The sequence below is a fragment of the Conger conger genome, chromosome 4 (assembly GCF_963514075.1).
Source record: "Conger conger chromosome 4, fConCon1.1, whole genome shotgun sequence".
Classification (NCBI taxonomy): Eukaryota; Metazoa; Chordata; class Actinopteri; order Anguilliformes; family Congridae; genus Conger; species Conger conger.
The window spans coordinates 53,284,965-53,305,965 of NC_083763.1; the positions used below are offsets into that span (position 1 = coordinate 53,284,965).

At 40.5% G+C, this 21,001-nt stretch overlaps 1 protein-coding gene across 2 annotated transcripts; it reads right to left on the reverse strand.

The window, feature by feature from the left end:
* Window positions 1–1,437: 1,437 nt before the first annotated feature.
* Window positions 1,438–20,992, reverse strand: LOC133127244 (vesicle-associated membrane protein-associated protein A-like). 2 transcript variants are annotated; one of them, XM_061239977.1, is made up of 7 exons: window positions 20,766–20,992; window positions 8,286–8,438; window positions 7,758–7,861; window positions 6,580–6,660; window positions 4,522–4,731; window positions 2,823–2,999; window positions 1,438–2,432 (listed from the first exon to the last, which is right to left on the reverse strand). In XM_061239977.1, exons 1-7 carry the CDS (start codon window positions 20,821–20,823, stop codon window positions 2,271–2,273), a joined length of 945 nt encoding a protein of 314 aa, XP_061095961.1. In that variant the 5' UTR covers window positions 20,824–20,992; the 3' UTR covers window positions 1,438–2,270. The 2 variants fall into 2 exon arrangements, with proteins under 2 accessions (XP_061095961.1, XP_061095962.1); XM_061239978.1 differs by lacking the exon at window positions 4,522–4,731 and having other exon boundaries at window positions 20,766–20,989.
* Window positions 20,993–21,001: the final 9 nt, after the last annotated feature.

Here is a 21,001-nt window from a genome sequence, read left to right on the forward strand (position 1 = left end):
TTAAGCTGGAGAAACATCTCAAGGTTGATCAGTGGAAACAGGATGCACCTGAGCTCAATTTTGAGCTTCATGGCAAAGGCTGTGAATACTTATGTACATGTGATTTCTTAGTTTTTTATTTTTAATAAATTTGCAAAAAAGAAAAAAATTAACATCTTTCATGTTGTCATTATGGGGTGTTGTGTGTAGAATTTTGAGGAAAAAAATTAATTCATTCCATTTTGGAATAAGGCTGTAACATAACAAAATGTGGGAAAAGTGAAGCACTGTGAATACTTTCCGGATGCACTGTATATGCATGCCCATTTAGATCAACGAGCATACTGCAAGAGGAGTGTACTTTGCTCTGGTTTTGACCAGAACTAGCAGACAAAAATTGTCATTATTCCTTTTTTTGTTATTGAGTAAGGCAGGACGAACATGGAACCATATGGGAAAAAAAATATATAACACGTAATTTAATATATTATTTTTTGCGGCAATAACAAAAAATAATGGACAGGGCATGGGAGTTATAAATAATTGGCCATTATTTAGCCACAAGGTTCGGAAAAGTCATTTTTTCACTGACAATGATGACCTGTGCAGCAAAGAATTGTGTTGCCAAATATACGGTATCAAATGTAAGAGTGATGATTTGGTGGTTTGGGAATTTGACCATATTGGGTTAATACCCGTACTCTTTCAGTACAGATCTGTTTCAGATCTTTAGTAACCACAGAGAATAAGGAGTAGTCTGTATAATTTAACAGACAGGATCTCCTAAATCACAGTATCACCACCACTACACAGAGTTAATTTTCTGAGTGGTCAAACCATGACTGCCCCTTAGTGGCCAGTCGCTAAGACAGCGACTTTTCCCCAGTGCTCTTCCATTCAAGTACTGACTAAGCCCAGGTCTCAACCTACAGGCACAAAGCCATACCGTATCAACACTGCTGTTGCAGATTGCAAATAGCTGCACATATATAGGGGGGGGACTTGAGCAAGAGTACAGGAATTAAGGAAGGTATAGTTCAAAAGCCAGAGAAAACATGCTTGGTGCCCACAGTCCAGTAGGTACTTCAGGAAATAACAAAAAAATCTAACTTGCCAGTTATCTGCTTTGCATTGAACATGTTAAGCTTTAGCACTCAGGAGAACAGACTGCCCATATGCAGCAATCAGATTCCTTACTTTACATCAATGCATAGGAGTATCAGTAAAAGGCTTCTTGCCTTGAAGTTATGGAACACCAGCGGTTAAGTTCATTTCTTCTGACATACAATTTTTTTAAATAAATTCTAAAACATGTTTTAAAGAATCTTTTGGAAATGAACAGAACATTCCTATAATTGCAATGTAAAATTGACTTGCAGCATATCAGCATGCTGAGCCTAAATGGGACACTTCAAGTCATCAGGACACAGAAATAATGAAGAAAAAATGCTGCAGAAACAATGTCAAAGATACTTTTTATTTTTTCAATGTTAAATACCATGGGACAGATTTTGTAAGAATGGAGACCATATTTTCAGTCAGCATTTGCCTCACAAGGGATAAATAATTTGTGTCACGATAAAAATAAAAATAAAAGAGTATTAGCAATAATAATAATAATAATAATAATAATAATAATAATAATAATTTCTGTGTTGGGGGTCAGCAGGGACAGGAAAAGACGGAGAAATATCTAAAAAGGGAGGCACCGATTTCCCCAGCAGAACTCTTCACATTCCCCAAGAAAATATTGTATTATGAACTGGACAAAACAAATTTTGAGGCAATCCAGCAACAGGTAGTCTCTTTTTTGTTTTATAGTTTTTTCTTTTTTTTTCTTAAAAGGATTAAAATAACATTTACAAGACACTTTAACATTCCATTCAACTCTTATGAAAACCACAGAGAGAAAAGAGAGAACAATGCTTTTATTTATCAATTTCCATCAAGGCCTCTATGCAGAACCTTGACTCTCCTGCTATTGATGCTCTGATAAATGTACAATTTTATTTACTTTTGTTTATCCGTGTGATTTCCCCCCAAAACCCACCCATCCCAAAGAACTGGAAAAACAAAACAACAAAAGAGAAATCTGGTTCTCTTTTTCTGCATGTGTACTAACCGTGTGAGCGATTGTTAAAGGCGAGGCCTGCTTATGATGCTGTACACAAACATGTTCACTGTGTGCCGGACTACCAATGATATGGCAGGTCAACGAAAAAAAAAATGACTTTTTTTTTTTTTTTTCTCCAGGCCTTTGAACAGAAGCCGGGCTGGCATGCGGTTTCCCTCTACAAGATGAACTTCCCTAGGAAGAATCCGATGAAAATGGCGGCAATGACGACGAGCAGGGAGGGGAGGGAGCTGGAGCCTTGATCCCTGCCCATCAGGGCGGACGTGTTCGATACCATGTTATCCGAACGATGGATCTTCCTCATCCTCAAACCGTCGTCCTGAGAGGGAGAAACCAGACGGACAGGCGATACTGAGAAAATGGGCCCACTTCTTCAACATGCACACCTTCACACCCGATAGGTTGGCAGTAGGAACCAATGTAGCATTAATCTAGCGAACCCTATCCGTCTGGTAACAGCTAACCAGCTATTTGGGCAGATCAGGGACACATTTCCTCTTTAAAAAAACCCTCAGCACTGCAATCTCCTTTCAGCTTTATTGTCTGAGACTAGATTTTATTGGCTGAATAATCATGCAACAGGAATCTCATCCAATTATATTTTAGTGTGCAATGCCAAGAAAAGGTATTTGAATTCAGGGACGTCAAGCTGTATAGACACAAGTCTGTATCAGAGACCGTGACAGTGTTTCACGCATTCTCTCAGCACCTTGAGTTGCCGGTTTTCGTCTTCAAGTTTCATGACTTCGGACTGAAGCCTCTTGCATTCCTCCATGAGCTTCTTCTTCTCGGTGTCGTCCAGGGAGGCGGGGCTGGGCTTGGGCACCGACGGGCCTTCCAGTTTGGACGCGTTGAGGACTGCAGCTTTGCTCGAGTCGATGTCATTCTGCGAACACGGGGAAGAACCTTTTAAAACACGGAAATAAACCCCTGCCAAAGTAAAAAAAAAAAATTCAATAAAAAGTCAAGAAACAGCCCCGTTTTTCTCCACCCCAGACTGCAGCGCATGCCAAATGCAAGACCTCATCCGCAGCATTATGTAGGCCCAACCCCACCACATAAAGCTGGGCTCTGGACAGAAACTGAGCTTTCTGTGTATAGACTATCCATCATGCCGTCGCGCGCTAATGTTTTTAAAGTGGTTTGTCATTAGTGAAGGATGATTGTCAGACGTGCCTACAATGGCGGTGGGACTGAGAAATCCATTTGGGTTCTGCAGAGACGTCAAACTGTAGAGAGAGTGTGGAAAACTGGAGGACTGAACTTGAAGGCTGTAAAAACAGCTCCAACGGAGCGAACTGGCAGGATGGATTGTGGTAAAACCTGCCCATACGAGGTCAGCTAACTAATATCAGGGCTCTCTGAAGAGTTATTGCCAACTTCTTTTTTTTAATTTATTTTTTTTACGATCAATCTGACTTGGCACTTCCATGAATCACCCCGAATGATGCTTTATGTTATCCGTTTAAAACCATGAAAAAGCCCAAGCAAATGCTATTCCATTTACAATAATAGAATATATATTAGCATAATGAATCTGAAACTGAGTGCAAGAGGCAAGCTAACATTGGCTACCTGCAGTTTCGATGGGCTACATTGGCGCTCGATCGATTTCCTGTCACAATTTGTAATTACTACCACAATCCATTCTGAGTAAGAAAGAAAAGCAGGATAACTTACCTACCACAAACTCACTGAAATGATAGCTTTCGAGCAGATAAGTGTCCAATCTCATCCCTAAAAGGCAGGTGTGGGTGCAGGTTTTTGTAGCTCAACACTTGACACAACAAATTAACTAATCTTGGTCTTCAAACAACACCTTGATAAATTAGAATTGGGCATCTTGGTGCCCGACTAGAAAAAAAGAAAACCTGCACCCACACTGGCCGTTTTCAGATAAGATTGGACACCTCTGCTGTGGAATGTTTATTATGTTTTTAAACTAAGAGCTGAAATAGACACCAAAATAGTGCCAAATAGTTTGTCATTGGCCAGCTAATCCTCACACTGTTCAAAACTGCTAACAAATAGTTCACAGTGATCAAATAAATGTTTCATAATTTTTACACTGAAAAGTTGGTCACTCAATGCAATGACAGGCTGGCTGATAAAAATTGGTGGTCACGATATAATAACTGTTAACATGATAGGACACTTACCAAGGATGAACAAATACATTTAAACACTGTCATGTTCAGAAAATAAAAATAATGTTTTATCGTTTAGGCGAATTTGAATCGATTCTTACCGTTTAACCACTAGCAATGAGCACCCGTGCTACGAATATATGCAACTGTGAATCCTCACACAATCATTGGCTGAATTTTGGCAGAGGGCCCACAAAGGCGGAAGCAACACGACAACCTACCCTTCGGTTCTACACCTGAGCTTGCCTGCCTGTCACAAACCTTTCTGGCTAAGACCCGGGAACACAGGCCTCCTAGCTGCAGTGGGTTGATCCCGCTGCCGAAGGTGCCAGGCGTGTACAGGCTCTGGGCGCCAAAGGGAGTGTGGAACTCGCTGGGGGTGGGAGGTGGCCTGGGCGGGAGACCAGCTCTGCCCAGGGAGCCTGGGTCACATGTTTCCACACTCTTGCCGTTTTGCAACGGGGTGTTAAGCTGGTGAGGTAAGGACAAGCGCGGTGCATGAGACACAGGGGGACACGGGACAGCTGGGAGGCCTCCACCAATGTTAGTCTGGTTAGAGCACACCATGGGACGTTCAGGGGATAAACACAGAGTTAGACATGCAACGTTCTTTAAAACATGTAGTCAAGTTGCACTCCTTGCAGGCCCTTCGGGAGACATTAACCCCAGGAAGCACTATCTGGATGTATTGAGCATGAACCCAGGTAAATGCATGGTACATCCAATAGCAAAAGTTTCACTGGGGCCCATACTAATGCCCAATGAAAAAAAGAAAAGAACCTAGGCACACTTACACTTATACATTCTTTTTCCCATTGTCTTTCCCAATAGAACTTTGACCCCCGATATCAGACTTGACCTGACCCCCAATATCAGACTTGACCCTATCTAGGGAGAATCCGAATACAGACGCTTGCTGTAGTGATAAAACGACCAAGCTGGAAGAGACACTGAGTAGTACTGCATTAAATGGCACAACACTGTCATCTGGCAGTAATTGAAAGTTTGGCAGTCTCTAAAACAACCAGCTAACAAAGGCTTATGAAGCATGTTTTTATACAACTTGAGATACCATATTATCATCAAATAAAAAGACAACTCAGATGTCACTTAAGGACACTTGATGCAGCTGGTTTCAACTTGGTGACTTTGTAAACTACTTACGGCTCTGAAATTTACAAATCAACTGAGAAGTGTCTGCATTACCTGGACAAATTCAAACAAGCTACGTCATAACATAAATTCTGAAATGAAAGACCACCGCACTTCAAAATTCTGTCAAGAAGGCTGAGGCAGTGCTTCACGATTGTATAATACCACCCTCCATTCTTTTCTCAAGGCCAAGAGTGAGGCAAAGATCAAGGATCAAAGACCCAACTTAATCCCACTTATAGCCAAAACTAGGCCCTGAAAAAGACAGAGGGAATAGTGTGGCTAGTGGGGTCACAGACCACCATAATTCTAGCTGTGGAAAATATGCTAAAGATACAATAAACTCTAGGTTCTGTTTCTTATCTTTGGAAATGGTACTATAATTCCTGTGCAACAATTGTCTAGTGTTGAAAAACAGAAAGGGATTATTTTGGGTATAAATTTAGGTAAGTGGTAACAAAAAAAGAAACAAAAAACAGATTAATGCGTTCTTCTAGTAACAAGAACTAACGAAAGCGCACACTTTGTCAAACTGTACCTATTTATATGCAGAGAATATAGCAACCAACAAAGAGAACAACAGGACATAGCAGCGCAGAACCTAAAAGAATGAGAAAAGAGATGCAAAGGGATGGATCGATGTGTGTCATACACAATAATCACTACATGAGGAAAAACAAAACAAGGCTTTACAAATCACTATGAAAGGAGACCGTTTAGCCACTGTTATTCCATGCACTCGTTTTTCAACCGTATCACCATGACAACCACAATGCAGCCTTCTGCGAGTGCCGTTTAGATTCTGTAATATGAAATAATCCTGCATGGAAAAAGACATTATGATATTTTTTCAGGGGCAAGCAGAGAGCAATATGGAAAGCAGGAAGCTACTTTTATAGATTTTTCCACTGAGAAAACTGAAACTGCATTACAAGCACCATCTAACATTTCAAGCTGGCCGATTAGTGGAAGACATTTTATTGCTTCTCATGTCAGGCACTACATATGACCTCCTAGCACGAACCATGTGGTGAAATGCACTTCAATACTACGGTCATAGTTTGTGGAGTGTTCCTAATGGGTATTTAACCCTGTGTCTCAGCAAACCACGTGGGAATTGCAGATGAAGTACAGTCTTTAAAGAGCCGGGTGGACTGAATCACTCACCACTTTATCATTTTCAGTAGGTAGTTCGAAGACGCATCTCAGCTTGGAATCCATGAGCTCATCGGGTTTTGCATCTTTCCACTGTGGGGGTGAGACACAGGTTTTTTCATGGTGCTTAGCAGCATAGCTCACCCCCCCCGAAAAACACGCACACACATGCAGGTACAGTACGCACACACATGCATACACCCATGTGTGACACTTACCCACACGCAAACACACTTTTTTTCCTTAAGCTTTTACTTTTTAATCTTGCTTATATCCTTAACAGGCCACCTCCACAGGAATTTCAGTCCAGTGCCAAATTGAAAGAGTTTAAGTTATCAAAGCAAGACATGCAAACCATTAAACAAGCCAGACATTCACTCCCTATATGGTTTCTAAAAGTTCATCACAGACACCAACTGCTCTACTGTATGGAAATTTGCGTAAAATAGCTTCAAATAAAGGATTCAGCGCCACATGCTATACCATTTACAAATTGACAGCAATTGCATAGCATTTCGGATGGAGATCTCAGTGCCTCTTTCCTGAGGGATTGAATGGATAATGCTAAACCCTTCCCTTGTAAATATTGAGATCCAACTGACAAGTCCAGCCAGCTATGTAAATTCAGCATTTCCCCCTTTATCCTATCCCAGGGAATGTGAAGGGATACACAACACACACAGGACCAGTAACTTTACAGCTGCATTAACCCATAATGGAGAGGAGCGTTATAAGTGCTTTGCTGCCCTCTGCTGGCTGAAATGTTTTCATACATCATACATCAAGTTCTTACGTGGTTTTACGCCAATGCCAGCACTAGAGTCCCTGCATTTCCAGATCATTATCTTCACCACTGTAATGCCTCAGCCAAACTTTAAGATCTCAGAGTAGCTTTTTAAGAAAGTTTTAATGTCAGGTATTTCCTGTATGAAGTGGAATTTACGGTCATATAATTATGACGCAAGGAAAATGTAATATAGCATTTGCGGAAATTTACAGCACTGTCACGTCACACACAGTCACTCACTCTTGAGGTACATTGGCATTGATGATATTGGCATTTTACATTTGCAATGGCATCTACGTGGGGGGAATGAAAGATTCTTTTGGAAATATTTTTTCTACTACTATGGCAACAATCCGAAACACTTCTAATGAGCTTGGAGGAAAAGTGTGAAAGAATGTCTTACCACGGCTTCCATGTCTGAAACATTGGGAGGCGCAAAAGTCGTCTGTACCATGAATTTGTGTTTACTTTTCTCATTGGGATCATAGTCAAACGGCTGTAGCATGACTGCAAAAGAAAAACAGGTCCATCAGAGCAAGTGTAACTATATGAAACCACTAGCAAAATAACTACAGGTGACATATCGGTTGAAAATGTGTGAAAACAGTCAAATACACGTGCCCATTATGTCCTTCCAGGGAATGCCTTCTAGTGCACGTGATATCCAATTAATTACTTCAGTTCTTCCGCATTTCAACATGTTCTTCCGTACATCCACTTATCTTACCTTGAACCAGAACCTGAAGTTAAAGCACGTACATGAAAACTTGTATTTGAAGATGTACACTGCGCAAGCAAAAGCAAGCGCGTGCTAAGTGCGGCTAGCTTCGTTGCAATTAAAACCCACTTAAATCCAATGGCATTAGCCGCGATGGCTAACGCCTTCCCTCGCTGGCTGTGAGCGGTACCGGGCGGCGGCGGGGACTCTCACCGGAGACGGTGACGGTGGTTCCGGCGTCGATGATGCCGCTGTTTGGCCGTACGCAGTACCTGCGAGGCGCCGTCGTCTTCACTTTGAAACATACTCTTTTCTCTGAGGGGTTCTTCAGCTTGAGGTTTGTGGTGACTACATCTGTGAAAGGTCCTACGAGGAGGAAAAAGGACGAGACGCCATCAGACTAATAGCTGACCGACATCAACTTCAGAGTGGGGGGCATCAATTTCCCATGATGACGGGCTTTGGGAGATCATTTTCCCCCTCAAAAGCACTGCAAGGTCATTTTTTAAATCCATCTTCAGCAAGTTGAAATACCCAAATATTACACTTGTATTTTTATATTAGGTTATCTCCACTGTATAACAAGTGAACACCTTGTTGTCCTGTTGTTTCTGAATGAGAAAAATAGGGGCTCTTATAATATTACATTGAAATGACTATACCTGCTAATCTATACAAATATATTAGGATGATCTCTACATTGGTCAGTGAATGTTCCTTAAAGTGTTCAACTTTAAAACCAGGATTCAAATGCAGTCAATAATTTTTAGGGCTACTTTTCCAGGAAACTATATTGGGATATGTTCACTAACAGCACCAATCTGTTACCAAACTGTACCGTCCTCTCAGGTCCTCTTCGCACTTGTACTTGCGTTTGATCTGCACTTCGTTGTACGTCGCTCCGGATAAGAGCGTCTGCTAAATGCCATGTAATGTAATGTAATGTTTCACGTATGAAGTAGATAAGAAATCAAAGAATATCTGGGTTGGCAAAGCAACCCTAAAGCAAACTTCAAACGTCAAATTCCTCCACACTCCTGCCTACAGTAGGAGAACACTAAGGACAGGAGATACCACAAAGCACATTCGGGAAAAATAATACACTGGATTGACCCTGGAGGAATTTCAAGTCTACTCCCAGCCCACTGCAAACCGCTAAGTCTCTTCAAAAAGAGTTCACATCCTCATTGAGCCAATTAAAAGCAAGGATGCTGGGCCCAGTGCCCAATGCCTTTCAAGAACATGCTGAAATCTGTGTCTCTCCTCCCAAGACTTTCCCCAACACTCCGTGTGGGCCACAGTGCCGGGGGCAACGCTACAGAGAGGCGAGGCAGTGGATTGCAGGAGCCCTGCGTCGGGAAAGAGGGAGTGAGCTGCAGGATCGTTAGCCTCAGGGACTTGTGAGCTGCACGTGAAACGAGGCCAGCTGTCCCACAATGCACCTCTCAATCCTGAGAGACCAGAAGTCTGCAGAGAGGCGTTCCGCATTCATAAATACTGCACATACAAGGACAATCGCTTCGCAGCCCTGCGATATCCCGTGATTGCATGGCACAAGAGGACAGCTTTTTTGTTTTACACCCTGCGCTCTTGCGTGCATCAATCTCGCAGTTCAAAAGCACAGGGCTGGCTCTAGTCCACACCTCCGCCTCAGAGATTAGCGTATCGTGATGTTCTATCTCTGGGAATAGAACGGAATGAAGTCGAGCAGGTATGAGGCATGTACTGTAGTAACAAGGAGTGCCACAGTCTCAGTGTTCAGAGCACATTGGGCTCCCAGCTCTCCTGCCACACAAGAAGATCCGCACCAGCGTGCCCTTCTGAAAACGTAAAAACGCAATACACCAAAATAAAATGGATGTCCAGTTTACAATACACAGGCAAATAATGCTATTCACCAAGTGCTCCTGGTAGATTTTGATCTCAATTGGGTATTCCCTGTTAAATAAAGATTAAATCATTAAGGGATTTAGTTAGACCCAGTCCTTGACACAGGTATTCCACACACTCCAGATTGGACCATGCTGCTGCCATGCTGCTTTCCTCAAGCCTACAGTTTGTGTGCGCGTTTGGGCAAAAACCGAGAGCCAATCACATCAACAGGTCCTTACATATTCAAATAGAAAGGCAAAATGGGATGCTAGAGTGAAGAGGCAAATTGGTTTTAAAATATGAAAGTATTCATAAATTATTTTGGCAGATTTTTTTTTATTTTTTCAAAACCCACAAACACAGTGAACAGGGACCGGGGAATAATGTGAGCAAAAACTAAATGATATCATTATTATCTTAAAAGAAAACATCTGAAATCAGTACTGGACCAAAAATAAAAATAAAAAGAAGAAAGCATCCTTTCACAAAAGCCAATTTCACAATTTTTCGTAAATCCATACCGTTCTGATTCCAGTGGAAGTAGAAAGCCCAAAGGACACCCGAGTTCAAAAACAGAAATTACAAAGCTCTTCTAAAAGCCACAAATCAAGTGTGAGCGCCGCTCAACTGCCCTAAATATTGCAGTCTAAATGAGCCCTCTTCCTTCAGAAGATGAACAGGAATCTGAGAGGACAGGAGGCTTCGCGGGGAGGCCTGCCGGTAGTCCCAGTACACGACAGGCTCCTTCCTACACTGCGCACAGATCATCCATTTGAGTCTGCAGGGGTGCCACCCAGGCCTACCCAGCTAAAAAAACAGCCAGAGAAAAGGGGCTGACCCTGGGGCGCGCAGCCGGAACTCTACCAGGGCCCAAAACTGGATTTCAGAGCAGTATTTAGCCTGGCCTACATGACCCGGAGCTGGAGTTGATGCTCCCTATATATGCAGGATGCAGGATATTATTTCAGGACCATTCCGAGGGAGGCCAGGGTTCCTCATCTCCCTGGCCACCACTGCTTCAAAGGATTCGCTCAGTGTCTGACACCCTCAAAGAGTGAGCGGTAATGATGTGGCCTTGGAGAAAGTGTTTCACAGCCTACTGGTAAGTTTGATAGTACAAACAAACCATTCGGTCAAGTTGAGTTGTCATTTTGTCATGAGTACGTCTAGCATGGTGTCAACCCTGATCTTGAGAAATCAGACGCACCTGTGCTTCAACCATGAGACCTGTGTAAGAAAAACAGGAAGCTCTCCCGAACTTTATGAAAATTGTGTTTATTTACAGGCACGGCGGTCGTGAGAAATACATGAAACATATTCTAGATTCAGCAGTCAGACTGAACCCAGAATCTTTGCTGTGATTACTTTTTATTGCATTTCATGCCTTGATCAGGAATGTTCAATACACATTATAGGAGGTTGCAGAAAGATCAAAATAACTGCTATACTATTGCTTTGAGCCCCTATTATAACCCACAATAACTCAAAATAACAATAAACGCATGTCCTTCATAATTTTGTTATAAGCGTGAGCACCACTCAACTGCCCTAAATATTGCTTAAGCAGGAATAAATAGCAGGATTAAATAAGCTACAAATATGTAAACAAAAATATTGTAAACAAAACAAATTTTGCCAGGGGCTAATATTAAAAAAGTGATTTCTGTTCTAATTAACTAAAGTTGAGCAAACTAGCTAGAGCATGATCTCGTCTTTCGTCATTAAATTTAAGCACCTTCTCTTTGAATCTTGCAATGCTACCAGCTGTGTAAATATTATGAACAACCAATGAACAACGCAAATGTCAGACACCGTAACACAATTGTCTCAAAGAAACAGAGTAATTATTTTGTTGTGGTTCAAGTCTGCATCATTGCCCGCTGTACAGTAATCTTTAAAAAAAGAACAATGGGGAAAACTGTGTTTACAGAACGAAATGTATTTTTCCCCCTGCATTTTGGCTTCCATTTTGGTTTCCAGGAACTATCAACAGAATACATGGTAAGAAAAACACCTGAAATCAGCATCATTCCACAATGTCTCTCATGTTGTGTTGTGTTCTGTTGCATTAACAGAAATAGTGTTAATACAAATAAATAAATAAAAATAAAAAGAAACCTACTTTTGCATTTCGTACCATTGACATTTCCTTTGAGTAGGATAAGACTGCAGGAATGCACAAGTCCATAAATCCCAGACTTGGAGCAAGTCCCACGTGGGGCCGTACATAAACTGTTGGGGCTGGGAATGACATTTTGCCAAACACATTCCCTCTTACCTGGGCCAAGTAAACAAACCCTTCCTCCCTAATATTCTTAAACCCCTCCACTAATGAACAACTTGAGCAATGTCACACAAGTGAAACTACAAAGAGAAGGGCCAGGTACTTCATTCTTCATAATCATTGTTATGTTTTTGTGCATGTGCTTACGCAAATAATGTGACAAAGGCGCTTTTGAGAACTTGTTTTGTATCTTTCAAATTGTTAGATTCATAAAAATGACATAAAATAAGATATAAAGGAATTACAAAACACTGAACAGCCATTTTGTTTTTTTTGTTTACTTTGTTGCAATCATTGTCCTCTTGACAAGCAATGTACTGAAGTATTGTGGTGAAGTGCTGATTGAAATCGCTGTGTGCAGTGGCAGAGCCACAAACCACTGCTTTAAACAGGGAACAAAGCTGTCCAGGTAGTTTAAATAGTGAATGCTCAAGACATTACCAATTACCATTACCAATGACTCAAATTCCCAAAGTTATTTCACAATAAGGGTAAAGCCATATGAAATTACTGATCCGATTACAGTAAGCGCCACAGTAATGCGAATCTGTGATCTGCAGTTTACACCCGAGCACTGTTTATTTTTGTTGCTTATGTTTATGAGGGAAAAATGAGTTGGTAACTAAATAAAAACCCTGACTAAAAAAAAAAAGTTTTAATATCGCCAACTAATACAAACAAGATGAAAATGTCTTCAACAGAACATTGAATAATTAAGAGATGCAAAATGATGTGCATCAAAAATATTACAGAGGATCCAATTACAAAGTGCGGAAGCGACGTTTGGCTCATCACTTCAATATTTCCATCCAATCTCCAGTACACAAGCGAAGGAGAAGGTGGGTGCATGTATACGATTGATCATTTTCCTCATTGGAACATTATTCATTCTATCTAAAGCTGGGAAATTATGATTATTGTAGCAACTACGTATAAAGGTCAGTATTCATCAATAATTTCAAAGAACATTCCAGTGAAAAGAAAATTGTCAAATGTTTCATTTGAATTAGACTAAGACTACTTAATGTTTTTATCAAATAAAACTACATTTAACCAACTAAAGGTACAATAAAACTAATAATATTGCAATGACTGAAATATGACAAACTAAAAGGCAATTTATTCAGAAGACTAATTCAAAACTAATCTCAGAATGAACAATGCACCTGAGGGCACATGACGGCATGCAGGAAGAAATTAAGCCAGCAATGGTTATTAAATTTCAAATACAGGCACATATCGTGTCCGTGACAACTTGAGATGCTGTTGTCACTCCCTGATCCAGGTTTCAATTGTGTTAGGTGAGGCCACAATGAGCCCATCCTAAAAACACCCACAACAGTACTTCTGATCAGGAAGGGCCGGTTTACCAGACCGCAAGCTCCTCTGTGTACGAAACATTAGCATTACAGTGAAAACAATGCAGTCCTGCACTGAAACAGCCCGTTGGGCAAGGTATGAATTCCAGGACTAACAGTACCTGAAAGTTTAGTGTGAAAGTCAGGTATGCACAGAATTGCAAATGCTTGCAAGGCACACGTTTGTACTGGACAATTTGATTTTATTAGGAGGTGTTCCCTTGTGCCAAACGAACTTGTGCTACATTAAAACCGGGGTTTAGTAGTTCTTAATTTTAATAGCCGTGTATATACGGCCATTAGCAGTTGTCCAGGAAAAAAGCATTCCAAAATTAGCATTTGCCTTTATCGCAAAAGAGATATCCTGCAATGATGTTTATATCAAAAGAACAAAACTTGGCCTGAAGTGGTGACTGCCATAAGGGCTCATGGACTAGAAGATACAACATGTTGTGAGTTGAAGTGGCCTTCTCTTTCACTTATCCAGATTTTATCCTGCATCGAGAATTCCAAGGCAGCTGGCTTGACAAAAATGTGATGGAATTGGCAAGGCAGATTAGATCGTTATCATTTGAACATTTACTACTCACTACTGCAACACAAAAAGACATGGCAAGACCTCTGGTTTTAGCCCGCCGGTTTGCATTCGCTAACTTTCCCGACCAAAATAAAGTTCTTGTTCCTCAGTTTCAGAGATGAAAAGGTGGTGTTAGCTGGCAGTATTCATGTCAGTGGAAGGAGCATGCGTGTTGGCAAACTCCCCATAGGAACAGAGAATGGGCCTAAAAATATGAACGGTCATCCCAAACTGGAAGAAAACAAAAGCCATTAGGGTCTAACTTCAATTATTTAGCCGTTAGTATAATAATCTTTCTTTCTGAATAACAGGCCATAACATGGGGAGGCCTGTAGTGTAGTGGTTAAGGTAAAATTACAGGGACATGCAAGGTCACTGGTTCTAATCCCGGTGTAGCCACAATAAGATCCGCACAGTCATTTGGCCCTTGAGCAAGGCCCTTAACCCTGCATTGCTCCAAGGGAGGATTGTCTCCTGCTTAGTCTAATCAACTGTATGTCGCTCTGGATAAGAGCATCTGCCAAATGCCAATAATGTAACATGATCAATACTAATGTTAATGACACATAAAAGAACAAGTCAGAAAGGTTGGTTAAGAGTATGATATTATAGTCAAATTTGTTACTCTTGAGATCAAATTTAACATCAGCCAATAGTGAATTTAATGATCTATGAGCAGAAGTGTAGCACCATACTTAGGTAATTAGGCTTAAAGTAAGGCAAGGCATTCCCACAACAACCTTGAGCAATGTCCTGAACCCAAACTGATTCACAATAAAAACATCCAGCGGTAAAACAGGACTGCAAGAAGAGAATCTGCTAAAAGCTGAAATGTAGTGTAAATGTAATTAATTAAGTTTCACACAAAATGTCTAAACAGTTCAGGGCTGAAGAGCATCGCATCACTGATGCCATTCACTCAGCCGGGATTTCGACCAACCCTGAGAACACTGGCACTGCAGCCCCAGAGGTTACTCAGCTAACGCCTACATTCTACAGGCTACTTATTTCTAACAATCGGTAATTGTTCTGAAAGGAAACGCACTCCATGAAAGTGCGGCCATAATAACCAGACCCACATTCTCAGCACTGGCAATGTGAAGATTAATCCCAGTATCCTCCGAGAGTTTTATTTGTGCTTTTCAGCACCAAAGTCCAACGCATTCACAAAGTCACAGTAATGTCAACTCACAACAGTGTCTAATCAAATTCTCAGTTATTTACTTGCTTGTTTCCCAAAAAGGCTTTTCATTGCTCATAAGGGAATGCCTGAGACTGGCACTATTAGAAGTACAAGCTTGAAGACATATTACCACGTGAAAACATTTTTAAAATGGAATCAGAAGCTACAAATCAAAAGCTCATGTTATAGCTCAAAAGTAGGCCTAAATTGTATATAAATCAGCTGTAAATTTGCTTACAATGTGATGTTCTTTTCAGTACGTCATATTCTACAAGTATAACTGCTGTTAGGTTTCAGGAATATTATTTGTCAAATGAATTGGCCAAAGCTACTTCTTCATACTACAATATTACACCTACTAATTACCAGCGTATAGTATAGAAATCCGCAGAGGTCTAGTCGAGTATAAAACTTGGCAAGTCTGGAGGCCTGCATCAGTTTCTGGATTTCATACCAGCCAGCTCTTCATTATTTCATAAGGCCGAACACTTACCTGACCTGGTATTTCACATATATATATTGATTTACTCATGAATGACAGCTGAAGATGGCTGTATGAAATGTTTCAAGTGGCCTAATTTGCAAGCGAACTGGCATTATTGTATGCACCCAATTAACTGAGCCAAGGTAAAATTGGGAAAACTACGACTCTGGGGAACAATCTATCACACCCTAGCTATAAGTTTTGTATCAATGAGGTTAATTGTTTCTATATTGCATATTGGGGTAAATACCACACTATAATATAAACTAACTTTCATATTATACTGTGCATTTTGAGCATACCATACATGATTCACTGATGGACCAACAAGCATGCACACACCAAGGCTATAATTAGCTTCCTTTGTGACCTTTTTGTATTGACACTGCAGTGAAATGTCCAAGGGAGTTGCCACTAGCATGAACATAACTACAGAATATTAACACAAACAGAACATTCAAAGCAATCCTTCACTAATAGTGAAATGACATATAAAGCATGAGGTCTGCTTCTCCAGCACTAAGCACTAGCAGCGATAGTATATTTTGGTATGTCAACATAACCCATAAGTATTGTGAGAAACATACAAAGGGCAGTTCTGCCACACACTAGGTAAACAGAAGTCTTTGTTGCCTTGGGTAGAAATGTTGCTGGCTGGTTCAACATTCACCACACAGCACTGAGATTCTTAGATAAAGACAAAGAAACCACGTTATCATTGATGAAAGCTGAAAATTAAAGCTAATGAAGGCTTGCTCTTGTTGCTGTTGCTTTCATTACTTCTTCACTTTCCAGCCTTTAAAATTGTGTTCATGCAATTAAAGTGCAAATAGTTCAAAACGGTGATGAGTGGTATGGCCATTGCCAGAATGTCTACTAAAATTGATGACTGACATTAAGTTCATTTTCACCATTTTGTGTCTGGGAAGGACCTTTGATTTTACAACTGCCAAATGATATTCATGTCACCAATCCATTGAGCAAGTGGGTGGCTGATCAGCTGATGGATTTAAGGCTTACATGTGAATAACACTGCAAGAATATTACAGATTGGACCCCTTTTTATATGATTCTGGCTAAAAGATATGCATTCAAACCTTTCTCAGAAACAACAGAGAATTGGATCTACAGCCCATGAATACTAATGGAGACACAAAAGGTGCAGCAAAGTGATGAGTTCCCAGAGCTCTACTCTAAAAAGATGTAGGCTACCTCAACCCAAAATTATGTGACAACAGCTCCAATAATTTATACAAATTAGGACTAGTGTTGCATTCAAGTCTACTGCTGGTTTATACTAAACATTCCCAGCACCAAGGTTAGCTCGCAAACTCTAACTCAAGCCTTAAACTTGGGACATATACTGCATCAGGCTAACATCAAGTAGAATGTTTTCATAATTTAATACTTTTGAAATAATTATTTCACATTTAAAACTGCTGCGATAACCACAAAACACGGCGGTTTTATAATAGTTTCTGACAACATGAGTAAGTTGTATTATAGGTTGCACCATAGAGAAACAATGGCAGCAAGGATCTCAGGCTGGCAATGCCAAATGACCCAAGCTCACCAGTTTCCCCAACATACCTCCCACACTCTACTCAACAGGAGTAGTGTGATCTGTTGCTGTCAATTCCACAGTCTCTTGCACAGGAAAATAGGTTACATTATAAAACTGCATTTCCTGCAAAGGATGACAATAAAGCATTACTAAGGCTGGAAAAATGTACTAAAACCCCGAATAGCCTATGTCCTGTAATGTAGTGTTTAAATTCCAGATTTACCAATAACATAAGCGGTCACCAAAACCTTGTGACCTGATCAAATCTTCATCTCTGGATGTTACCCCGAGATTTCCAAGACCACAGCTTAGTTTAAACATGTGTATAAACTTTAACTACCACTACAAAGAAACTGATTATAAGCACACAATTGCTGTAAATAATTGACCATGCACTGATCCATCAAAATACTCCACAAACTAAATGTTCAGATGTAAAATATTTACAAAGATCCAAGCACGGTTTTAGGGCTTAAAATCCCTTTCTTCCTGGAACATTCTTTTGTGAAGAACAGCGGGTCTTGCGGTGTCTTCTTTCTCTGGGAACAGATGGCCTTGGAGGGAATTATTTACATTTCAACCTGAACGGAGCCTGTGAAAGAATTTCATTGTGTTCTTACTCATATCTATACCCAAGACTTTGTTTTCTTTTAAGCACACGCAGATGCATTTTAAAAAGGTCAAACAAAAGCTTGGTCACAAATATTGTTCAAAGATGTGCCGCAACGACAAAACGTACAAGTTCAACAGTCCTTTTAGGCATTACATTTCTGACATTAACATCACAAGTCACGAGTGAATTTAGGAAATGCAGTCCAAATAATCTGCAGGATGTTCAAACTAGAGGATAAAGGTTTTGTTTATTGCTGAGTGTCCACAAAAAAAAAAAAAAAAAAACCATAACAGCTTCAGACGATATGCTGGACTATCAACAGAATTTTACGAAGACCCAGTGATAAATATAATAGTTTGCATACTTGTACAACCACAACTTCTAGCTGTGCATCAAAGAGAACTGCCTGGCAAAATAAGTCCTCTGCATTCAAAAAAGTTGAAAATGTGTTAGCCTCTAGCCGGCCATAAAAGAGTCATAATTTGCAAAAAAATCATATTTTAATATGATTTTTAATGTGTTTTAAAATGCTATCTGCACCGAGGTAAATGTCCTGTTTTCAGAATAACATCTCAAATAATGGTAACAGACTTCACTGAAACATACCATAAATGTTGTACAGATATCACACATCATTACAATTGAATACAATTTGAAATTCAAGAAGTCTTATTGCTGTAAGTCAGCCCTCATATGGTTAATCAACTCCCACACAGTTAATAGTACTATAAGAATGTGCTTTGCTTTGACAGGCTTGAAATGAAATAACCTCAATGCTCAGTAAACAGAATTTAGATATTCAAGCAAATCTTGTCATTCTTTACAATCAATAAAAGTGATTCTCAAGGCATGGATAGCCCACAGGGACTAACCATGTTAATAGCTGAATGGGATGTAGAAGCATTCTATTTGTTGGCACAGACCATCCATGCCATCAACTGAGAACGTCACTACACCATGTAGCCAAACACATAACACTGTTCTCAATGACAACTTGCCCTAGTTAGCCAATATTTTTTACATTGGTTTCAATGAATGAATGCAATCACTGTATACGAAAGAGGAAATTGTGTCGTTTCACTCATTCATAACGAACAATGAGTAAAAAGGCTTTGTATGTCACTAAATGCTGTGTGCAATGTCATACTAAATAAAGTAATGTGATAGTCGCCAAAATTACAGAATTGTAGCACTAGTCTCAAATCACGTCTTTAAAAATAATAATTATATTGCAAACTTGAATTCAATAATGTTGTTTGTTCATATTAATAAAAAAATGTGGGCTGCTTGCTTTTTGCTACTTGTGCCAGGCAAAATCAATGGAAGATTAGTCGGCTCTGAACACGACGCAAGTGTCTTTTTGAGGAGTGGTTGAGTTAAACCAGAAAGATACCCTTTTGTGCAAGGTGAGGCTAATCAATAATTAACAAAATGCTGTCTGTATATTTGATACTTAGCTAGATTGTGTGTTGGCAGTACGGAAAGCCATGGAAAATAAATGTGCCTCTCGCTACGAGCATAGACGGAGACGTTACATGGTTAGTCCACCTGTAGATCGTATTGGCAGCTAATGTAATACATAGTTAGACATAACGTCAGCTACTTAATGACACCTAGCAAACGTTAGACAAACTGCATGTTACTACAAAACAAAAGCTTCTTTGACTTTCCTCTTTCGTGTTGTTGACAAGACACGTGAGGGACCGGCGGGCTAATCATACAACTTTCTTTTTAAATCACGGAATTTACGTTATCTATACGAATTTAAAGGGCTGTTGATATCAAATTGATACTTAGCTACGTTAGGCTACCGAACCTAACAAATAAAAAATCTGTGTTGTTACTTAGCTAGCAAACAATCAATCAGGTACAGTACATAGGCTAGCTATGTAGCTAACACAGGTAGACTAAGTTAAGGTTACAAGAGTCCTGTAAGCAAGCTAACGTTATTGTCTGACCAATCGAGGAATCTCCAACAAGTTGCTAGCTAATCCTGTTTGGCAGCTAACGTTATCGCTTTTCACATGCCACATAGCCGACGATAGCTAGCTACCGACCTGTCCAACTAGCAAACAGCATACATAATTTTGTGTGCCGTCCCTTTTAACTAATCGAGCTGGCAAGCTATCTACAAAATTCATTATTACCAATGGAATCTCGCAAAAACAAAAGCAAAGACACATTCGTAAACTATTCCAACTAGCTTGCGTCCGCTACTTAGCTTACGTTTCACTAAATACAGATAGTTCTAGTTTGATACGCTAGGTATCAAACTAGAATGCACAGACCTCACGCACGCCGCTGTCAAGAATCAAGCCAGCCAATTAAGTTAGCCAGTTGGCTAGTATTTGTCCAGCAACACTGGCAATAGCTTGCGTAGCTAATTAACAACACTGGCTGCAGTTTATTAGAGTGCTTTGGTGGACAGGCCCAATAAATTTGCACACAACTGAAATACCAAGCACCCAAAAGTAGCTTCCAATGTTGACGTGTACTTGCTGACCACAGAGGCCAACGATAGACCTTGCACGGCACTCCGTGGATCAACAAGCCCTTTCTACCAGGCTTTTGTGGTTACAAGAGCACAGGGATCCGCAGCGGCCCACATCAAATCCTCGCTCCCTTTCTCAAAATGGCGGCAGCGGTTTGCAAGAAGTAACCGGAGGGGGTGTGAAATTATCCCCGGTCTAGAGTGCGAGTATTCCACTGCAGACGTGAATGAGTGCTTTCAGCAATGACAGCTCCGATTTTACCTTACCTTTAAATCTGAGGTCGTGCGGTGGATCAAGAATAAGGATCTGCTCCAATTTGGACATTTTTGCTGTGAAGTCTCGGTGATGGCGGTGCCAAGGACCGAACCGCTGTGCGTGTAAAAAAAAAAACGAAAGCAGCACTGAATCACTCAGCCTCGCGCTCGCGCAGACGGGTACAGAACAGGAACGCGCGACCGATGTGCACGCTCACGCTGAAGACAGCGCTGAATTGTGATGAATC